The 21,885-nt window shown below is 46.0% G+C and overlaps 1 protein-coding gene across 1 annotated transcript in view; it reads right to left on the reverse strand.

Annotated features, from left to right (window-relative positions):
• The window catches only part of LOC147672121 (ribokinase-like), a 518,130-nt gene that overhangs the window by 274,930 nt on the left and 221,315 nt on the right, over positions 1–21,885 (reverse strand). The window contains exon 4 of the mRNA XM_086948020.1: positions 19,036–19,098. Coding sequence (XP_086804146.1) covers positions 19,036–19,098 — 63 coding nt within the window. The remainder of the gene's footprint in view (positions 1–19,035; positions 19,099–21,885) is intronic.

Below are 21,885 nucleotides of genomic sequence, written 5' to 3' on the forward strand. Positions count from 1 at the left end.
CTGGGAACCTGCATGAGTCCGGCGGTTGAGGATCGGAGTGATCTAGCAGGTTTGTAAGGGCAAAAAGATTCTTTTAGAAACGCTGGACCTTGATCGTGAGTTGCTTTGTAGGCAATGCAGAGAGCCTTAAACTTAGTTCTCTTCTTTACCGGCAGCCAATGGAGCTCTCGGAGTGTGCCAGAGATGGAGGCATACTTGGGGCATCCGGTAATCAGTCTGGCCGCAGCATTTTGCACCAGTTGTAATTTCTTTAGAACACCTTCTTGAGCATTGACTAGCAGACCATTGCAGTAGTCAATGCGGGTCATGACAAGTGCGCTGATAACAGTTTTTGCCATATTCATGGGAAGATAGGGTAGAAGTTTTTTTATCATTCTCAAGGTATAGAATGAGGAGGATACTACTGCGTTGACGTGGTGCATGAAGGTGAGTTTGGTGTCCAGTATAACTCCGAGATTTCTTGCCTTGGTCACAGGGGGAGGGGGTGGTCCAAGGGCATCAGGCCACCATGTGGGGGACCAGGCAGGGGAGAGGTTACCAAACAACATCACCTCCGTTTTATCGGAGTTCAGTTTCAGGCAATTTCTGGCCATCCAATTACTTATTGCCAGCATTCCCAGATTAAAGTTGGAGGCCACTTCATCTCCATTTTTGTTTATGGCTAGGACAATCTGGGTGTTGTCGGCGTAGGATGTAACCGCCAGGTGATGGATTTTTATGATCCTCGCCAAGTCTGAAACATAAATGTTAAATAATGTGGGACTTAGCGAGGATCCCTGGGGAACACCACAAGGAAGAGTGAAAGGAGGTGAGTTGAAATTGCCGAAGGCAACGGATTGAACTCGGTTGGTAAGGAATGAGGCAATAAGGTCTTTCGCTGCACCTGTGATGCCTGCCTCCTTCTCAGATCACTTGTCAGACTCTAGAGGGCCTTGTGAACCCAAGTCTTCAGTTATACAAAACATTCTTACTTTTAGGCCAACTTGGCTTTTCAAGGTGGCTAAAGAAAACAAATATAAAAAAAAGATATTGGTTGCCAGAGGGCACTCGGGGTATAACTCCGTGGATCTAGTGGTTCCCCAACATTTATTGCAACATTACGAAGCTCTCATACGCTTAACGGAAAAGGAGTATCACAAGCAAACGTTTTTGGAGGCACGTAATGCACAAAAGGATTCTAGCTCTTTGAAGGGGGAAACAACTTCACTGCATCAAACCAACCATTTTGGTGTCACTAAAATGTTAAAGATCTAAGATGATTGTCAACAAGAGGCAGGAAGAGGCCGGAACGAATTCTCCAAGATCTTGGATAGTGGATAAATTCTTCTGTAGTCTACACAAATACAAAATTATACTGTTTTGCCAAATCTGCTGACAATTTACTCAATGACACCAAAGTTCTGGCTCCACGTGGACTTCCGGGATGTACCAAATTTACAATGGCAGGTTATCGCTCCCCTAATCTGATATTCCACATGAAGGATAATGAAATCATCTGTGATGTACAACCCAAGAACAGAAAGTATTTGCATTAAACCTGCTGCTAAAGGATCAGTGGTTGGACTCCCTGGACACGGTGGAAACTAGCTTATCTCTAAAAGTAGACCACTAGCTGTGGGAGAGCGGCTGCAGCAGTGCGCTCAATGGAATGGGTTTTTGGGCCCGTGCAATGGTGGATGACGTCAGTTGTCAGCAGCATCTGACAGTGAAAGCCATAACAACAGGAAGAGCAGGTTCGGATACATAGGAGTTGGAAGCTGCTTTTGTACGTACAGTCGTACTTTGGAACACTACTCTTTCCTGATGCATGGCACCTCTCCAGTATCAACTGTGCTTTCTTAATTGCGAATCGGAGCAGGTTTACGAATGTCCAATATTTTCTTGAAATGAGAGAGGTAGGTTATGCATTGGCATCCCTTGACAAAGAAAAATCATTGGGTTCAATTGGGTGGGAATTCTCTTTTGAAACATTGGAAAAATACAACTTTAGCCTCCATTTTATGGAGTACCATTGAGTTGGGTAGCAATAAACATCTGTTATTCAGTGCCAAGGGTGAAAGTGTGCTTTACAAATACACATTATGTTATGTTATTTTGTAAGCTGGATATTAATATTGTCTTCACATGTTTCATCCAGAGTATTAGCTCACAGAGCTGGATCCTTGGATGTGGTACGAGTCCTAATAGAATTCGCTATAGGATCTTTAGAGGAAATCCAGAGAAATGAAATGTTTGAGTGTGGAAAATGCTCAGTGGGCGTGACCCATTTTTGTTTTTCGCCCGCTTGGCTGAGATGGAAAGATTTAGTTGGAAGTCCACCCAAATTTGCTCTCATGAACAAACTTTAATTATTATATTTGTTAATGATGGCGGGGGCCTATTTCTGCGCTAAACCACACGCTTTGACACGAAAGACCAGAATCTGAACCTAGGATTAGGGTTAAATGGGAAGCGGATTCTGGTGGCTGGTTGGAGGACATGGAATGGCACGGGATTCTCATGGACACTAAAACAGTGACTAGTCCTATCTACATGACAGGGAATCCCAGGCAAGGGTGGGACAACGTGTGCAGGACCAGAGACAATAACAGGTGAAGTTCAAATACAAGGCAGTGGCAGCATCCTTGCTCCGGACAGAGGGATGCGCAGCCATAGATTGAGTACAAAACAAGGGTCCGCATCCTTGCTCCGGACAGAGGGATGTGCAGCCATAGATTGAGTACAAAACAAGGACCCGCATCCTTGCTCCGGACAGAGGGATGTACAGCCATAGATTGAGTACAAAACAAGGACCCGCATCCTTGCTCCAGACAGAGGGATGCGCAGCCACACATTGAGTACAAAACAAGGGCCTGCATCCTTGCTCCAGACAGAGGGATGCGCAGCCACACATTGAGTACAAAACAAGGGCCTGCATCCTTGCTCCGCACACAGAGGGATGCGCAGCCATACCTTGAGTGCAGAACAAGGGCCCACATCCTTGCTCCGGACAGAGGGATGCGCAGCCATACATTTAGTATAAAACAAGGGCCCGCATCCTTGCTCCAGACAGAGGTATGTGCAGCCATACATTGAGTACAAAACAAGGGCCCGCATCCTTGCTCCGGACAGAGGGATGTGCAGCCATACATTGAGTGCAGAACAAGGGCCCGCATCCTTGCTCCGGACAGAGGGATGCGCAGCCGTACATTGAGTATAAAACAAGGGCCCGCATCCTTGCTCCGGACAGAGGGATGTGCAGCCATACATTGAGTATAAAACAAGGGCCCGCATCCTTGCTCCGGACAGAGGGATGTGCAGCCACATATTGAGTACAAAACAAGGGCCCGCATCCTTGCTCCGCACACAGAGGGATGCGCAGCCATACATTGAGTGTAAAACAAGGGCCCGCATCCTTGCTCCGGACAGAGGGATGTGCAGCCATACATTGAGTATAAAACAAGGGCCCGCATCCTTGCTCCGGACAGAGGGATGTGCAGCCATACATTGAGTACAAAACAAGGGCCCGCATCCTTGCTCCGGACAGAGGGATGCGCAGCAATACATTGAGTACAAAACAAGGGCCCGCATACTTGCTCTGTACACAGAGGGATGCGCAGCCATACATTGAGTGCAGAACAAGGGCCCGCACCCTTGCTCCGGACAGAGGGATGCGCAGCCATACATCGAGTATAAAACAAGGGCCCGCATCCTTTCTCCGGACAGAGGGATGTGCAGCCATACATTGAGTACAAAACAAGGGCCCGCTTCCTTGCAACAGACAGAGGGATGCGCAGCCACACATTGAGTACAAACCAATGGCCCGCATCCTTGCTCCGGAAAGAGCGATGCGCAGCCAAAAAATCAAGGACCCTTCCTGTGCTGGATGGTGCGTAGTCTTGGGTCAATGGATAACGCTGAGGTAATAAATATGGCAAAAGTACATTAAGATGGGAAGGTAGCAGAGGACTGAAGAAAAAGGACACATGTATGAGAGGTTGTTCAATTACAAAAGAGGCGTAGAATTATCTGATGGATGAATGGGGGAGTGGAGATACACAAGGGAGTGAGGATAACTGGATAAAGCTGAGGTAATAAATATGGCAAAAGTACATTAAGATGGGAAGGTAGCAGAGGACTGAAGAAACAGGACACATGTATGAGAGGTTGTTCAATTACAAAAGAGGCGTAGAATTATCTGATGGATGAATGGGGGAGTGGAGATACACAAGGGAGTGAGGATAACTGGATAAAGCTGAGGTAATAAATATGGCAAACGTACATTAAGATGGGAAGGTAGCAGAGGACTGAAGAAACAGGACACATGTATGAGAGGTTGTTCAATTACAAAAGAGGCGTAGAATTATCTGATGGATGAATGGGGGAGTGGAGATACACAAGGGAGTGAGGATAACTGGATAAAGCTGAGGTAATAAATATGGTAAAAGTATATTAAGATGGGAAGGTAGCAGGGGACTGAAGAAACAGGACACATGTATGAGAGGTTGTTCAATTACAAAAGAGGCGTAGAATTATCTGATGGATGAATGGGGGAGTGGAGATACCCAAGGGAGTGAGGATAACTGGATAAAGCTGAGGTAATAAATATGGCAAAAGTACATTAAGATGGGAAGGTAGCAGAGGACTGAAGAAACAGGACACATGTATGAGAGGTTGTTCAATTACAAAAGAGGCGTAGAATTATCTGATGGATGAATGGGGGAGTGGAGATACACAAGGGAGTGAGGATAACTGGATAAAGCTGAGGTAATAAATATGGCAAAAGTATATTAAGATGGGAAGGTAGCAGGGGACTGAAGAAACAGGACACATGTATGAGAGGTTGTTCAATTACAAAAGAGGCATAGAATTATCTGATGGATGAATGGGGGAGTGGAGATACACAAGGGAGTGAGGATAACTGGATAAAGCTGAGGTAATAAATATGGCAAAAGTACATTAAGATGGGAAGGTAGCAGAGGACTGAAGAAACAGGACACATGTATGAGAGGTTGTTCAATTACAAAAGAGGCGTAGAATTATCTGATGGATGAATGGGGGAGTGGAGATACCCAAGGGAGTGAGGATAACTGGATAAAGCTGAGGTAATAAATATGGCAAAAGTACATTAAGATGGGAAGGTAGCAGAGGACTGAAGAAACAGGACACATGTATGAGAGGTTGTTCAATTACAAAAGAGGCGTAGAATTATCTGATGGATGAATGGGGGAGTGGAGATACACAAGGGAGTGAGGATAACTGGATAAAGCTCAGGTAATAAATATGGCAAAAGTACATTAAGATGGGAAGGTAGCAGAGGACTGAAGAAACAGGACACATGTATGAGAGGTTGTTCAATTACAAAAGAGGCGTAGAATTATCTGATGGATGAATGGGGGAGTGGAGATACACAAGGGAGTGAGCATACACTAGAGAGTAAGGATACACTAGAGAGTAAGGATACACGAGGGAGTGAGGATACACGAGGGAGTGAAGACACACGAGGGAATACACGAGGGAGTGAGGATGCACGAGGGAGTGAGGATACACGAGGGAGTGAGGATACACGAGGGAGTGAAGACACACAAGGGAATACACGAGGGAGTGAGGATGCACGAGGGAGTGAGGATACACGAGGGAGTGAGGATACACGAGGGAGTGAAGATACACGAGGGAGTGAAGATACACAGGGAGTGAGGATGCACGAGGGAGTGAGGATCCACGTGTAAACTCACCTCAGAGAAAGGGTACATGGACTCGTTCTGTCAGGTGAACCAGTTCATATATTCTGTGGTGCTTCTACTTACTGTGTGTTCGACGCTCTGAAGCACTCTCTATTCTGTTTCAATACAAATGAATAATAAAAAATGTTTTATAAACAACGTTCCTTTCATATAATCTTTGGACACGTTGTTCAAAGCTATAAAAAAACGAGAACTCAGAAAAACAGAAATTGCCGTTTTCTGTACGGATAAACATACACAGAACACAGAGGACAGGTGCCGTCGAGAGGGCACAGTGTCCTTGAGCACAGTGAAGTATAATGCTTCAGCCCCTCCCTACACAGACTCTCGGGGAAATATTCTTGCCAAGAAAAAGTGAAATGGTTGTGTATCTGGGGGCGCAGCAGGGACTGAACGAGTGTGCTTTATGAAGGATAATGGGCTGAAAACACCTCACTCTGAATCACAGGTTGTCAATCGGGTGACTTGGGGGTACCCCAGTGTCCTCACCATGTATGGATAGGACAGAACACTGCTACTGCTCAACATCTGGAATGCGAGGTCTGGATTCTGTGCACATCTGTTAAACTGAGCCAGGACAACAAGACACGATGTATACTATGTGAGGTAACAGAACACACTTGCACAAACACACAGGCATACATAAAGATGCGTGCGCACGCACACCTCTTCCTCCACACATGCACACTCGAGCACATAATCTTGAGTAATTTCCGATTATAGTGTTTCATATAAACCGCATCTTTACCTATTTTGCATTATTATTCCAAGCCAAAGACTGGTTTGAGTACAAAAGAACAAGTTACTAACCTTCGGTAATGCTTTATCGGGTAGAGACTCTAGCCGCAGATTCCTTATCTTAGAATATCTGCATGCGTCAGAGTGGATCCAGAAGATTTTTTAGCAGTACCCTTGCACGCCAGTAGGGGCATGGTTCAGCTCCAGTTCAGCCGTATCGGCAGTGACATATGCAGTACCTATAGAGGTGCCACCTTAGAGGGCTGACGTGAATTACTTTCCTGACTTTCCGCACCATGTGTGGAGCCAAGAGAAGCACTGACCACTGTTGTGATGACCTAAGTGCCTGGAAAGGGTGTCCTTCACAGTGCAATTGGTTCACAGAGCAGGGAGGATTGATAATGAGTCTGTGGCTAGATAGAGTCTCTACCAGATGAGCTAAGTAACGTGTTTCTCTGATTGAGACTTCTAGGCACAGATTCCTTACCTTAGAATAGATACCCAAGCAATACCTCCCCAAAGGTAGGACTGCACAACCAGGAAAATTTAAAAAGCGCTGCAGAACCGAGTGGGCAAAGTGCCCTTCACAACAGACCTGACTGTCCAGACAAACAACAGCCTTGGATAAATGTGCTGAAAAGGGGGGTCAACACTGTGGGTAGCACACCATAACATAAACGTGTACCCAGCGGCAGGTGTGTACTGATTTCAAAGCCTTCAAAATAATCACTAAAATGGCCGCAAACCAGCAATCTTGTATTATTGACAAGGTAAAGCTTGCCTAGAAATGGCATGCATGGGCAGTTTTGCATTCCTTCACTCTTAGAGTCCACAACCACATTTGACGACCCATATTGGAATATATGTTACAACGCAAACAATTACAATGCATGCCTTTACAACGCAGGTTTTACATCGCAGCTACCTTTACAACGCATGATTTTACAACGCATGCCATTACAACTCATTTTTAGAAACTACCTTTACAACGCATTTCATTACAACGCATACCATTACTACGCATAATACTTTTAGGGTAACAGTGGTTTGAGTGTTGGATACTGTGGGGGTACTCACTCCATTCCCACTCCAGTGAGTGCACCAGTAGGGTAAGTGTTAGATAGTGTAGGGGTACAAATTACTATTCCCATGTACCCCCAAACCCATACCCACCCTAAAACAAAAAGAAACTCCATTACTAACCTTATAATGCGTTGTACAGGCATGCGTTGTAATGGTATGCATTGTAATGGTATGCGTTGTAATGGCATGCGTTGTAGTGACACGCGTTGTAATGTTTGCTTTGTAATGGCATGCAATGTAATGGCAGCCACGTTGTGACTGCTGCGCTGTAAAAATAGTGTGTTCTAATGACTGCGTTGTAATGGTTGTTTCCCCCCATATTGCAGCTCCCATTCAACATGCACTATTACTATTTCAACTGGGTTTATTTCCATCAAAGGACCTTGTACCCTCCTGGATGCAGTCATGACTGGACAGCCAATGATGCCTACAGACCAGAAAGCTTTTTTCATTCTTTGTATGTGTGTGTCCCGCCATTTTACTTTTAAGGCGGAAATTGCCACGCTCTGCTTTAAAGGCTCTTCAGATCAGGTCTTGCCGCCCGCAGCAATGACACTTTGAACAGACAGAGCATTAAGAATCATGCAAGGCTACCAGGTTTCTTCTCTATGTAGCAAGGCTGCTTACACAGCAAACACCAGCTTCCCTTCATCTAACACTAAAGAGTTCATTTATGTTGAAAGCAGCCTTGGCTCAATTCCAAGCTCAATTCCAAGTAAACCACAATGAATAGTTCGGAGCTAAGCCCTTTAGTATATCAACAGCTGTGCAAAAGCAGCAACAATCAGTATGTAGTCTACGCCGGATTCCAGACATTGCACTAAGACATGCCTGTGATGACCTCTAACCCTAGCCCCCTTGCAATAAGGCTTTGCACCTCATTAATCAAATGAATTCTCCAAGATAGACACTAGGGGTTAATGTACTGGTCACTCATTTTCCAGGCCCTCTAAGCGGTGTGTCTCAGTATACTGAAATTCGAAATGCTCTGACAGCCACAACCATGCCATTCTGCATTACTAATTATGCACTGATGGTCGTCTAGTCTGAATGTAATATTTATTCTAATATAATCACCCATAACTGATCTTCCGTGGTCCGCAATGCGGCCTCACCTCAATGTTTTAATGTAGCCATTGTTATAACTTCTTACATGCTCATCTTATTAATGCTTTTAGCTCTTACTTTGTTGTCTTATATTGCAATGATTTTACCTAATTGACAGAAAAGAATTACTTACTGACTGACTAGGTGGAGTGACACCTGGCCGCAAGAATAACATCACAGGCTTCGGGAGGAAAGGTCGAAAGTTGCTCAATCCAAACATGAAGATGGAGGGTACGCAGGTTCATGTGCAGGACCCTCCCCTGTTTCTGTGACAGAAGATGCTCTGAATCAGGGGAAACAACACTTACAACGCAACTTCTACAATGCACTACCTTTACAACAAAACTTATACACCGCAACATCCATAACAACGCATGCCATTACAACGCAACCATTACAACGCATGTCACTACAACGCATACCACTACAACGCATACCTTTACAATGCAGTCATTACAATGCATACCATTACAACGCATACCTACACTATCCAACGCTTACCCTACTGTTGCACCCCTGGAATTAGAATAGTAATTTGTACCCCTACACTATCCAACACTTACCCTACTGTTGCACCCCCTGGAGTTAGAATAGTCATTTTTACCCCTACACTATCCAACACTTACCCTACTGTTGCACCCCCTGGAGTTAGAATAGTAATTTTTACCCCAATGCTATCCAATGCTTTCCCTACTGTTCCACTCACTGGAGTTGGAATAGCAATTTAAACCCTTACGCTATCCAACGCTTTCCCTACTGTTGCACTCACTGGAGTTAGAATAGTAATTTTTACACCTACACTATCCAATACTTACCATACATGCAATGTAATGGTATGCGTTGTAATGGTATGCGTTGTAAATGTAGTATGCGTTGTAGTGGAATGCGTTGTAAAGGTAGTTTCAAAGATTTTGTTGTAATGGCATGCGTTGTAATGGAATGCGTTGTAATGGATGTTGCGGTGTAAAAAATGCGTTGTAAAGGTATGCATTGTAAAAGTATGCGTTGTAACGACATACATCCCTAAATCAGGCACCCTGGCTAGAGGGGATTGATGGTCATGCTCACCAGCTCGGGATACCAGACTCTCCATGCCCAATGAAGAGCCACAAGAATGACTTGGGTCTGGTCGTTCTTGATCTTCTTGAGAACTCTGGGCAGGAGTGGTCGTCGTGGAAATGTGTAGAGGAGGCCGGAGCTCCACTCTAGACGAAAAGCGTCTCAGAGCGAGAGTCGCCTTGGAAACTCTAGCGCGCAAAACTGCTGACGTTGCGTGTTCTCGGTGGTGGCAAATATATCAAACAAAGGTTCTCCCCACTGCTGAGAGAGACCTTGCGCCACCACTGGATGGGGATGCCATTAGTGATTCCATAGGCATCTTGGGCTGAGTTCATCCACTCTGAATTCAGAGAGCCTGCCAGGTGTTGAAATGCCCTGACTTTCCAGCCATATCCAGAAACACAGGCCTCTTGACAAATGATCCATGGTCCTACCTCACTCTGTTTGTTGCAGTACCACATGGAGGTGGTGTTGTCCATGAACACCTGCACAAGCTTTCCCTTGATCGAAGGAAGAAAGACTTTCAAAGCCAAGCTGTAGGAAACTGGCTCTGTATATACTATACCAAAATGAGGTACAGTGTGAACAGAGGCCAGTGGAACCCCAAAGGTAGGCAGAGGTAAAGTTAGATAGAACCTCACTCTCTATTTGTAGTGGTGTGGTCGAGCAGTAAGGCAGTATCAGATGATAGTATTAAGCATTTGTTGTACACACTCAGTCAGCAAATGAATTCACACACTCAAAGACTGATCTTCAGACCAATTGTTTTTATGTAAAAATATTATTTTAGTTATTTTATTTTCTAGAACCAAGCAAGCCTTGCACAGGTAATTTGATAAATACTTTGCAGTAAATATACCGTTTAAAATGCAATTGTAAATGTACTTTAAAATGGTTACAGTTTGATTACTGGTAATGCAATACTGTGAAATGCTGTACATATACTTTGTATCGACTTTGCAATGAAAATTACAGGTAAGTTTCTTTTATGTTACTTTTGAGATTACTTTTTAGATGACTTTTTCTAATGTGTGATATGCCTAGATATCAAACACGGACATTTCCTAGAGAAAAGGTAATTTAAATCAGTTTTGCACAATTGTTACTTTTTAAGTCAATGGATTCCTATGGAGAGAAATGAAGGTAACTGTCTTTGGAGTTGAGGTTCTAGGGTTAAAACAAGGGTCCCCCTAGGGTCAAGGATGCACTCTTGTTACATCTTCAGCGGCACTAGGGCGGCCGGGTGCTGAGGCTCAATGTTATCCAATGGTTGGTGGCTGCTGGGTAGCAGGCCACTCAGCTGTGGGAGCGAAGCTCCTGGACTTTACCTCAGGGCAAATGGGAAAGCAGATTAGCACTGAAGGTGCACCTTCAGCGGCACTACGGCGGCTGGGTGTAGGGTGCGGTTTTGACGTCGGACGCCCTGTTGGTTTCAATGGAGAACCTCCGGTTTGTAAAAGCGCTCCAAGCAGGGAGATGAAGGTCTTCTGGGTGCGACCACAACTTCGAGAGGTAAGTTGGGGAGTTAGGGGTTGGTTCGGCACTGTTGGTTTGGGCACACAAGAGCATGGGGCATCGGGTGCAAGGGTGCCTTTTGGGATCGGATCATCTTACCAGCTCCTGGTCGCGGTTAGAGGGGTCTTCTGGATTGCCGCTGCAGGTGTCAGCTGGAGGCTTGAGGCAGGTCAGGGGTTGCCGGATCGCCAGAGTAACCTCCTAGTGGTGCTTGCCCACTCGAGCTCGGGCAGAGGACGGCGGGTGCAGAGTGGGGCGGATTTGCAGTTTCTGGCCAGAGGCTGCAGGTGTACAAATCCGGTGTTCACAGGAGACAAAGTCTTTGAGGTTGAAGGCAGGCAGGTCCTCCGGGGTTTTCGAGGTTGCTGGCTGTAGGACACACCTGGATTTCGCAGGAGCAGGTTCGAGGTGGAGGCTGGCCGGAAGGGCTGGGGCCAAGTCCATGGGCGTCTTCCTCTTGTTAGCTGCTGCACGGCTGTTCGGTCCTTCTTCTTCTTCTTCTTCTTCTTCTTCTTCTTCTTCTTCTTCTTGCGGGTTCTTGTCTGAGGAAGCAAGGTTCAGGGGTGCCCCTAAATACTAGATTTTGGGGCGTTACAGGTACGTAAAAGGCAGGGACCAATGGGTACCTTCCCTGGGGTAGGTACACCCCCTATTATGCCACCCTCCGGTGGGAGGGGAGCATGTGCCTGTCCCTGGTTGGCTGAGTCCCCCTATCTTCAAGATGGCTTGGACTGAGAGTTGAGTTGAGTGCTTCACCTCGCCTTGCCCACCTGAGGGGTGGAGTTGGCAGAGGTAGACACACCTCTCTCCCTCACTTGTTTTTCCCGCTGTTTTTGCCACCTGTTCTCCCGCCCAACCTGGGGTCAGAACCAGTGGGGACCGGTTGCTGAAAGCAGCAATTGGTCTGGGGAAGCTCACAAAGGTGTCAAGCCTTTGAAGCTTCTCCTTCGTGAACCCTGATCATCCTGGGGGAGGAGGCTTGGCACCTCGTCCCAGGATGTACATTGTTTCAGGCCCCAGAGAGCAGCAGGCTCTCGACCCAAGGGTCCAGAACCATGTCTGCTAAAAGCAGCCACTCAGCCTGGACACTAGTGGTAGGTTAGTTTTCAGAGGGCATCTCTGAGATGCCCTCTGTGTGCATTTTTCATTAAATGCCACACTGGCATCAGTGTGGGTTTAATGTGCTGAGAAGTTTGATACCAAACTTCTCAGTTTTCAGTGTAGCCATTATGGTGCAGTGGAGTTCATAATGGCAAACTCCCACCACCATATACTCTTAATGGCAGCATTGCACTTTCAATGTTTAAGAATGGACTTAGACACTGTTGGGGTACAGGGCTCATGCACCTGTACCCTCACCACTGGTATATTGCACCCAGCTAGAGGGGTGACAGACCTATGCCAGGGCAGTGAGTTGTAGGCATGGTACACAGAGATGTGGGCCATGTTGACTCTTCACTTTGTTCTGCACCAAAACATGCAGCCTGCAAAGGCAGTGTGTGAGTGTAGGGGTACAGGACCCCTAAAGGTGGCACAATAAGTGCTGCAGCCCTTCTCTGGTCAAAGCGCCCTGGATAACTGTGGTACCATTTACCAGGGACTAACCTGTGGCCAGAGATACCAATTGGGTTTAGGCTTCAATGCAGTGTTCGGGAAAGAACATACGCCCTGGGTACCTGATTAGCAGAAGCCCAGGGCACACTCAGTCAAAGTACATCAGAAATTCAGCTAAAAGTGGGGGCAACCATGCAGAAAGAGGGCACTTTCTCACACAAGCGAATCACCCAGAGCTCCAATAGGTTGATGTGGAGCTCAGACTCGGCCGGAGACCGGATTCCTCTGATCTCCACTGCTCTCAGATGGCTTTCCCAGCCCAGGAGTGATGCATCTGCCACTACAGTCAGCTCTAGCTGGGGAAGAAAGAGGGGTTTGCCACTGCGGTTTTGTAGGTCCCTCAGAGATACGGAGCATGCTGGAGAGATTCCTCAGATGCTGCGTTCACTGGGACTTCAGATCCCACTGCAGAGCCTGCATATGCCAACGGGTATGAGTAAACAGCAGATGCAGGAAGCCACAAGACCCAACAGCCATAGAGTCGGTCTCAACTAAATCCAGGATAGAGACTGAAACATCGGAATGATAGCCAGAATGGAGGATAGGCCAGAAACTGCACTGTATCCAGAACGGCTCAGATGAAAGGGAGTTTCTGAGAGGCAGTCAGGTGTGACCGTGGCATGTATATAGTGAACCCCAGGAAATGTAGAAGGTTTGCTGTAGTCTTAAGGTGGGAAACGATGGCCTGGGTTGAACCCGCCTTCAACATTGAGGTAGGGGAAGACTGGAACCCTGACCTCTGCAGATGAGCTGCAAACACTACCATCACTTTTGTGAACACCCGAGGGGCGTTGGTAAGGCCGAAAGGGAGCACGGCAAACTGAAGGGCACATGTCTAGGATAGAACAAAGTCCTCTGTCCATGTTTGGCACCAGAAGGTAGTGGGGATATCAACCACAATGTTCTTCTGATGCAGGCACCTTCAATATGGCTTTCTTAGCCAAGAGAGCCGGCACTTCTTGATGGAGCAAGGAGAAATGGTCCCCGTCAGCTGATCGTAAGTGAGTGGCACAAGCAGCGGGACAGTCACATAGGGGAGTGAGTAACCCCTTTGGACGATATGTAGGACTTAGCAGTCTGATGTCACTGACCGCCAGTGGGGCAGGTGATTGTGTATGCTGCCTCCCACTGGGTGTCAGATCTGAACCCTGTCATGGCAATGTTATGGACTCATTAAAGGCGATTTGATTAAAATAACCTTTTCTACCAGATAAAAGCTTTATCTAATGTATGGTTATCATCAAACTTTAAATGTATTGAAAGATTCCATTACAAAAGCAAGCCAAGGTGTTGTATCAGTGTAGGACGAAGCAAGTAGCACTGCTCAGTCAAACAGTAAGTCAGCTCTCTAACAATGACCTAAGGGCAGTAAACATGAAAGCCAGACCAACTTAGAGATTTATTGAATATGGTTTTGAATGTCACAGGCACCATTGTAGAAAGGTGCATTGCATTCAAGTTGAAGACATCACCATTTCTAGGAGACTAGTAACCATAGACTAGCTGAACATCTCGGTTTGGTCAATGTGAAGTCAAGAGCCATTGCCAAGGGAACGCAGGACACCTTTCTGAGCTTGCTTAACGACCTGGTAATATTACGTTTATCTATTACTGCATCCTCATCAATCATGTTATGTCTTTATCAGAAAGTCACAATAGGTCTCTGTGGTCACCAGGTTCTTAGGGCAAAACAGGGTCTCTAAAAAGCAGGCAAGCAGAAAAAGTTTCTTACCTTTGGAAAAAATATTTCTGGTGGATACATTTTCTTGCCACACACTGGTCCAGAAAATATTTTTCCAAGCATTGACCCTCCAGCACTGCCATGTGGCACCACACTGCCACAACCATGACTCCATCTCCAGGCATGATGTCACTGGGGTATAATCGGCGGCAACCAACACATTGCTGTCAGTTCCTGACATTTTGTTTCACACTCGATACAGGCATGCAGAGAGAAACTGACAGTGCCACACAGTGACAAATACAGCACATACTGTGTCACCCTCTCTGTCCTGCTAAGTGCGGTTATTGTAATAAAACACTGCATGTCTGGGGTCCAGTCTATGCACCTAAGGTAAGAAAGATGGGCAGGTGCGAAGCCCCAACTTAATCTGGCAAAATAGATTGACGCGTGGACGAACCAAGAGGGCCTGGCGTCATCCAATCGTAGGAGCAGAAATAATGGCCACCAACAGAACCGTCTTTTGAGAAAGTCAACATAAGATTTAAACATTGGAAGGAGCTAGATAAATCAAACTTTTTTGAAACCGCACAATGGGGAACTAAACAGGAAAATGTGGTCAGGAAGAGATAAATATACAGGCTTCAGGTAGCCTTAATCGTAGCCATCACCAGACCATGCTCTGCAAGGTACAGTGCAGACCTCAAGGCATTGAACATGCAAGATTTGCAAGAGTTAATGCCTTCTTTCTCACACCATTGAACACATTTGTTCCAGCAGCCTGGATAGATGGATTTAGTAGCAGGCTTTCTGGCCACCAAGATGATATATGTGACCTCGTCGGAAAGGCAAAAGGATTCTACCTGTTCCAGATCATTCCAAAGTGATCCATGGATCCGGACTGGAAAAGATTGCTTCCATTTCTTCGGGTTGTAGCTCACACTTGTGGTCCTTCAGGGGAAAATGACTGATGGCAGCTGTTCTCACATTAACAGAACCTGCCACTACTGGGAAGAATCTCTGTCACTGTCATTATGCTTAGCGACTGGTGAATTGCCTGCTAATAGTGGGTCCAAGACCTCAAACCACCATGTTTACTGATACAATAAATGATAGTGGTGTTTTCTGACACAATATGGACGTTGCCTCATGAAATGAAAGGGAGAAAGGACTTTGGGGCAAGACGGATCACCTGCAGCTCGAAAACATTTATGTGCAGGTGCTGGGTTGATCCATCTTCCAGTTGTACCACTTATAAGGCCCATTTAGTCCTGCAAGGCCTTCCACCACCAAGATCAAGGCTTGAGCTTTTAAGCATACCGTGAAGGAAGAGTGGTGGTTTTGGGGTGTTGTTATTTATTTATTTATTTATTTATTTTTAACACTTGTAAAGCGCTGCTTATACCCTGAGGCGTCAAGGCGCTCAAAACCATTATTGAAGAGAGTGAGGAATGAAAGACTAAACAGGTAGACGGATTAGAATGGGTTACTGAGAGAAAAGCCAGGTTTTCAGAAGTTTGCGAAACTGGAACAGCGTAGCACTTTGTCTGATGTTGAGAGGCAAGGTGTTCCAAAGTCTGGGGGCCGCCACCAAAAAGCGGCGGTCCCCCCAGGACACTGTTTTGGTGCGTGGAACAAGCAGTTGGTTAAGGGTGGCTGATCGTAGAGCTCTTGTAGGCTTGTAAAATTGAAGGTCGTCTCGTAGAAAATGTGGTCCTTGATTTAAAGACTATACAGAGGGCCTTAAAGTGGACTCTTTTTTGTACAGTCAGCCAATGGAGGTCTTTTATGTTTTTGGCAATAGGCTCGAACTTTGTTTTGCCGGTGATGAGACGGGCTGCTGCATTCTGTATAGTTTGAAGTTTTGTAGTAACTCGGGTTTGCGCGTTTAGAAATAAACCATTACAATAGTCCAAGGATGAGAGGACAAGGGCAGAAACCAGTGTCTTAATCGCAGATTCGGGAAGAAAAGGACGTATTTTGCGAATCATTTTAAGTTTTAGGTGCGCAGTGGATGCTGCCTTGTTGGCGTGATCCATGAAGTTCAGTCCATCATCGAAGACAATCCCCAAGTTCCTGACCTTGGAAGTCGGTGTAGGAGGTGTACCGAAGGTCTCTGGCCACCAAGTGGTGGACCAGGCTGGGGATAATGGACCGAAAATAAGTACCTCAGTTTTTTCTGAGTTTAGCTTCAAGCAGTTTGTCGCCGTATGGGAATAACAAGGGAAGTGCATAGCCCCAGAGGATCATTTGGATCAAGCAGCAGCCCATTGTGATCACGTCCCACCTAGTGAAAGAATTGGAACCCTCCCCCAATGGAATGGGGTGTCATGAGGGGGAGGTATCAGAGGGGTTCGGAAGAGGTTGAGCCCGTAGAGGAAAGTCAGAACTGGGTTTGCTACTGCCCGTGACGGCACTGAGAAAAGCACTATGAAGCGGCCAGCACAGGCCACTTCATAGCGCTTTTTTATGCTAGATGGGGCAGGACAATAAACTCAACATGGGGAGTGAAGAGACTTGGCATCGGCTCAACTTCATGTGATTCTGGGCTTTCAGAACGTTCAGCCATGTTGAACAGTAGATGTGCTGTTCGACAACATGGCCAAAAGAAATTCACATTGACAAGGCCAATAGCTTGGGCATTGCCGAGACCTACCGGCTTTGCAAATGCTTGTTTTAAGAATGTGATGACACTGTATTTTTGGTTGACTATACACAAAGCTATTGAGCCCACTCTTATAGTTAGCTTGGGCTAGTCTCATGGGGAAACATTCACCTGCAGATTTAAAATCAAACGTGAGAACTTTTTTTGTACACTTCTGTACACGGGTCAACATGCCCTAGCTCCTTGTACCGTGAACATAACTCAGTACTTACCGATCTCCCCTGAAGGAAGAGATGTGTAAAGACCTTTCAGCATGAAGTGTTGAGCCAGGCCGTTCATGGCCACCAGTCTTTTCATTTGTTGCCCTACATTTCATCATAAATGATGTAGTCTATAGGGCAGAAGAGTACCCTGTGATCTCATACTTAAGACAGCCTCTACAGGCAGAGAACAAGAGACTAGCAACAGCGACGGCTCCTCCATTAAGGCGGAGGAGCGTCGCCCCACTGCACTCTGATAAGTGCAAAAACGAAAAATAAATTGATAATAACACTATGTTGTTATCATTTCATTTTTCAGTATGGAGCGGGGCAGGGCTGTGCTATCCTGACGGGCAGCAGCAGTCAGCAGGGAGGAGGAGTGGTGGGCATCATAAGTGCGCATGATGGTTTGGCCGGCCGTGTTAGGATTGCCAGACCATTATAGACACAGAAGCATTTCTCCACCCCGCTGTGTTGCACAGCCGGGCGGAGAACAGTCCCAGCTTCCCATGCATTGTCTGAGCTGCAAACTAGGCCGCTCAGCCCAGCATGACAGCAGCGTCTTGATTGGTTTAGGGGAGCCCGTGATCTGCCGGAAGGAACAGAAGAAGACGGAGGAGAGGGGCAACCGGCAGGTAAGCTATCTTTTCTTTTTCTTTTTTCTGTCTCCCCTCACGCCCCACCCCTTGGGTACAGCAGCAGCCCCCACTGCCTGGGAGTGTCATGGCCAAGCCAGACATAAACAGGAACATAGTTAAGGGAGACTGCAAAAGGTCGACCTAAACAAGGGTGAGAAACACAAAAGAAACCTACGAAGACTTTAAAAGACCAGACACTACACCATGCCTTACAGACAGACTCTTAAACAAGGATGTCCATGAGAGCTGTAAGGACCGATACAACAAATGTTGAGTCAGTCTGAAAGGATGAAGGCGGAAGATTAAGAACAAATTCGAACCTTAAACAGTATCGTCTATCACATCCCTCAAAGTAAAATAAAAGAGGCTACATTGGCCAGAACTATGCGTTCTGCTGTAAAATTACAGGTGACACCATATTTACAAGAAAAGCACAGATTGAAGGACAAAAGGAAAGAGAAGGAATGTATCGATTGTGCAACTGCATGCCAGAACCACGCCTGCACCCCCAGCTGCATGGAGGTTTTCTGGAGGATGTATCAGCTACTGATAAAACCCACCACGAGCATCTCTCCACCCCCACCCTCGCCTCTCCAAAACCTCCTCCCACCCCCCCAACAATTCCAAAAGAGCTTGGCGACCGGCGCTTCGTGAGAACCGATAGCAGCAGGTGGTCTCACAGCCCCAGGGTGGGCAACAGTGTGGGTCGTCCTGAGTACCCACTAACATTTTCAAATGTATTCCCACCACATTTTACCCCCCACAAATCACAGCATGCTGCGACCTAGCCCAGAGAATGGCCGTGCCAAGTTCGCTCCTTGTAATTTATGACTTCTTTCCAAAGATGACACTCTGCTGTACTTTCATCCGATGATTTAAAAGACACAAACAAGGATGTCTTCAGGCTCGGAGAGCTGTGGAATGTAAAATAAGCAGCAGGCCACATATTTCTGAGACAGATGAGTATAAACTCATTAATGCAGCATCACAGCTTACCTTCACTCACGCTTACCTTCACTGTTGACAATGATTGAAGCGGCTCCGGTGGCGGCCTCCTCAGTCTGACCCACACAATCTAGAAATGACAAAAGCAATGTTTAAAAGGCTCAGTTCGGCCTCAATACCAGGATTAGCCCCTATGAAGGAAATATTCAATAGGGCGAGAAAGCAAAAATATAGACCAGCAAGCAGGATGAACTCACTGACTGAGCTCAGGCTATCAATGCCTTAATAAATCACTTGGTTTCTGTCTGATCCTGGGTTTAATTTAACTGTACATACTATTATGTTACATGCTCTATGTTATACTACTGCGTTCGCACTATTGGTCGGACCTGGGTTCTAGCAGTCTTTGGAGCAATGTACAAATTCATAGATTTATATCAGATATGACCAGTTACAGTGAAAGGCAAAACACAAACTTAAATTCGGAACAGATCAAGAGTAGCATATGCGCCGGTGGGAGTTTCTTCACATGGATAGAGGCTGGAGTTATAAAACACAGGACTGAATTAGGAAAAGCAGATGAGATGCTTCGTTATCAAGAAGGAGAGAATACAAAAAAAGAGGCATGTGTAGACATAGTAAAAATGAACCCACAGGAGCCAATGAGAAGCCAGGAAAGAGAGTAGGTCCCTTTTAAGTTTATATGAAAAACAATGGATGCCTCAAGCACAGCCCATGTGAAACCTAACCACAGCATCAGAATGAAGAATATATTTACTCTACTAGTGTTTTTATTGAAGTGTGACTTGCTGCACACCACCGATCGATGTCTGCCTTCGGCCGTCTCTAACCTTCAATGAAAAAAAAGTTCTATTTTTTAATGAGACTCATAGGCATTGAAGGAACTTTTTCAGAGGTTACTTGCCTCAAATTGTAACACAAGAGCCTTTCCCCACAGTGTCTCTGGGCTTTTACTAAACTATTGGACCCACAAAGGACCACCAAGATCATCAAGTTTGCACTTGAACCTCTGGATAGGCAATACAAGCAGCCCAAGGAATACTGAGGGAGATGATTTGCGACAGATACTCTGATTGCAATTAAGCATATAGTAACAGAAATAACTCGCTGTCTGTCCAGCGTTTTGACTTGAAAAAATAAAAGCACTTAAAGCATAGCACAAGCTCAATGCTGTGCATAAAAAGTAAAGGGCATATCAATGCACACAGTCATACTAGGGACAGAATCCTGCTACGGGCGACCCAGTGAGTATTACATCTGGCTGATCCTAGATTCTTATAGGTAAGGCACAAGGCCAGGTGGTTTCTGCTCAATACTCATACAAACATTGGACACAGATCAGTTTCAGGCAGTTCCTGACTTATGTGTATTCCTCCCAGCCACAGTCTGTGCTTTATATCAGCAGGAAGAAGGGATAGAGCTGGGAGCTCCCTATCCTGGGAACCCAAAACAGAGGCACAATAGAGGGTACGGCTTCCCCACTCAGCTACCTCTCAAACTGTTGGGGTACAACTTCAAAGGACAAATGGAGCAGGAAGGGAGCAAGGGCTGCGTCTATAATTCCAATAACAGAACAACCACCGGCGGGAGATCCTTCTCCCAACTCGCCGCCAAGACATGGAACACCCCCCCACTGAGCCAACGACAGACCCAAGCCCTGCTGACCTTCAGGAGGATGGAGTAGTTTCTGTCCTGTAACTCCAGTTCTGTAGTAGGGGTATCTCTGTTATAGTCATAATCTAGTAAATAGTCCCGCCCTTGTGCGTGGACCCCGGCAATCAAAAATAATCTCTTAAATTGTCAAAATAATGCAGAAACTGCAAAGACACTTAAGAGATAATTTAAAGACAAATAATGCAGCCTATATCCACAGGCTACACTGTCCAGTACTTCAACTAGAAATTCCACCAAAAAAAAAACACCACACATAATACAGCCTGCCCAGTTTCTACCATAGAGAAACTTGCCTCCCCCAGTAAAAGACTCTGGAATGATAGAGAGGAAGGTAGGGACAGACAAGCCCCATAGGCTGCCATTATGTGGCTTAAATAGGATACTGTGCCTTTACGAGAACATTCCAGAACGTCTCCCAGTATCCCAGAATGCATAGCAGGTCCCTCTACTTTCAGTTCTTTTTGAAGGCAAAGCACGCCAGACCTGTCGCATTTCTTACATGATGAAATATCTCCACCGGGGAGGAGGGCGGGCGCTTATGACTATAACAGAGATACACAAACAATTGAAGAAGGGTCTGAGGGAAATTTAAAGACCTGCCCAGTTTGTATCCCCCTAACTGTAATCCTAACAACAAAAGAACCGGGGGTCTATACCGGAGCTTCAAGTACTCCGAGCTGCTGCAAAACTCCTACATAAGTGAGTTAGGCGCTAATAGAGCTATATAAGTCTCTATATCAGAATGTGTGCCAGGACAAACCTGTCGAAGGACCTACTGAGATTGTTGGTAAGACCCGTACAGAGATGTGTTGGATTCCCATCAAATAGGTATGTAGATCAAGTGTTCTCATTTGGTCATCCAAAAATGGGGAAATAGTCCAAAATCGTGTTCCTCTGTACCAAACGGTGTCTCTTACATCTGAATAGTACAGGGAGTGTACCTCACCTCTCCTGGAACCCAGCTCAGGAAAAAGGAGGCCCCGCTCTGTCCGGCTTTGTCTCATTGCAGGACCGAAGCTTGGGTACTATTTATGTATATCCTTTACAGATTGTCGTTACGTTCACTTTATGTATGCAGTAGCTAATGCTTAGAACTCTGGCCCTGAAGAAAGCCATGGGATCTTGTCCCTACCGGCTGAAACATGTTGGCCTTGTAAATGCAGTTATATGTTTAGACTGCTTCCTCTGCATTGTTCTTGTTTGTTTGAGGGAAAGGACAAAT

Source organism: Lissotriton vulgaris, unplaced genomic scaffold (assembly GCF_964263255.1).
Source record: "Lissotriton vulgaris unplaced genomic scaffold, aLisVul1.2 SCAFFOLD_1500, whole genome shotgun sequence".
Classification (NCBI taxonomy): Eukaryota; Metazoa; Chordata; class Amphibia; order Caudata; family Salamandridae; genus Lissotriton; species Lissotriton vulgaris.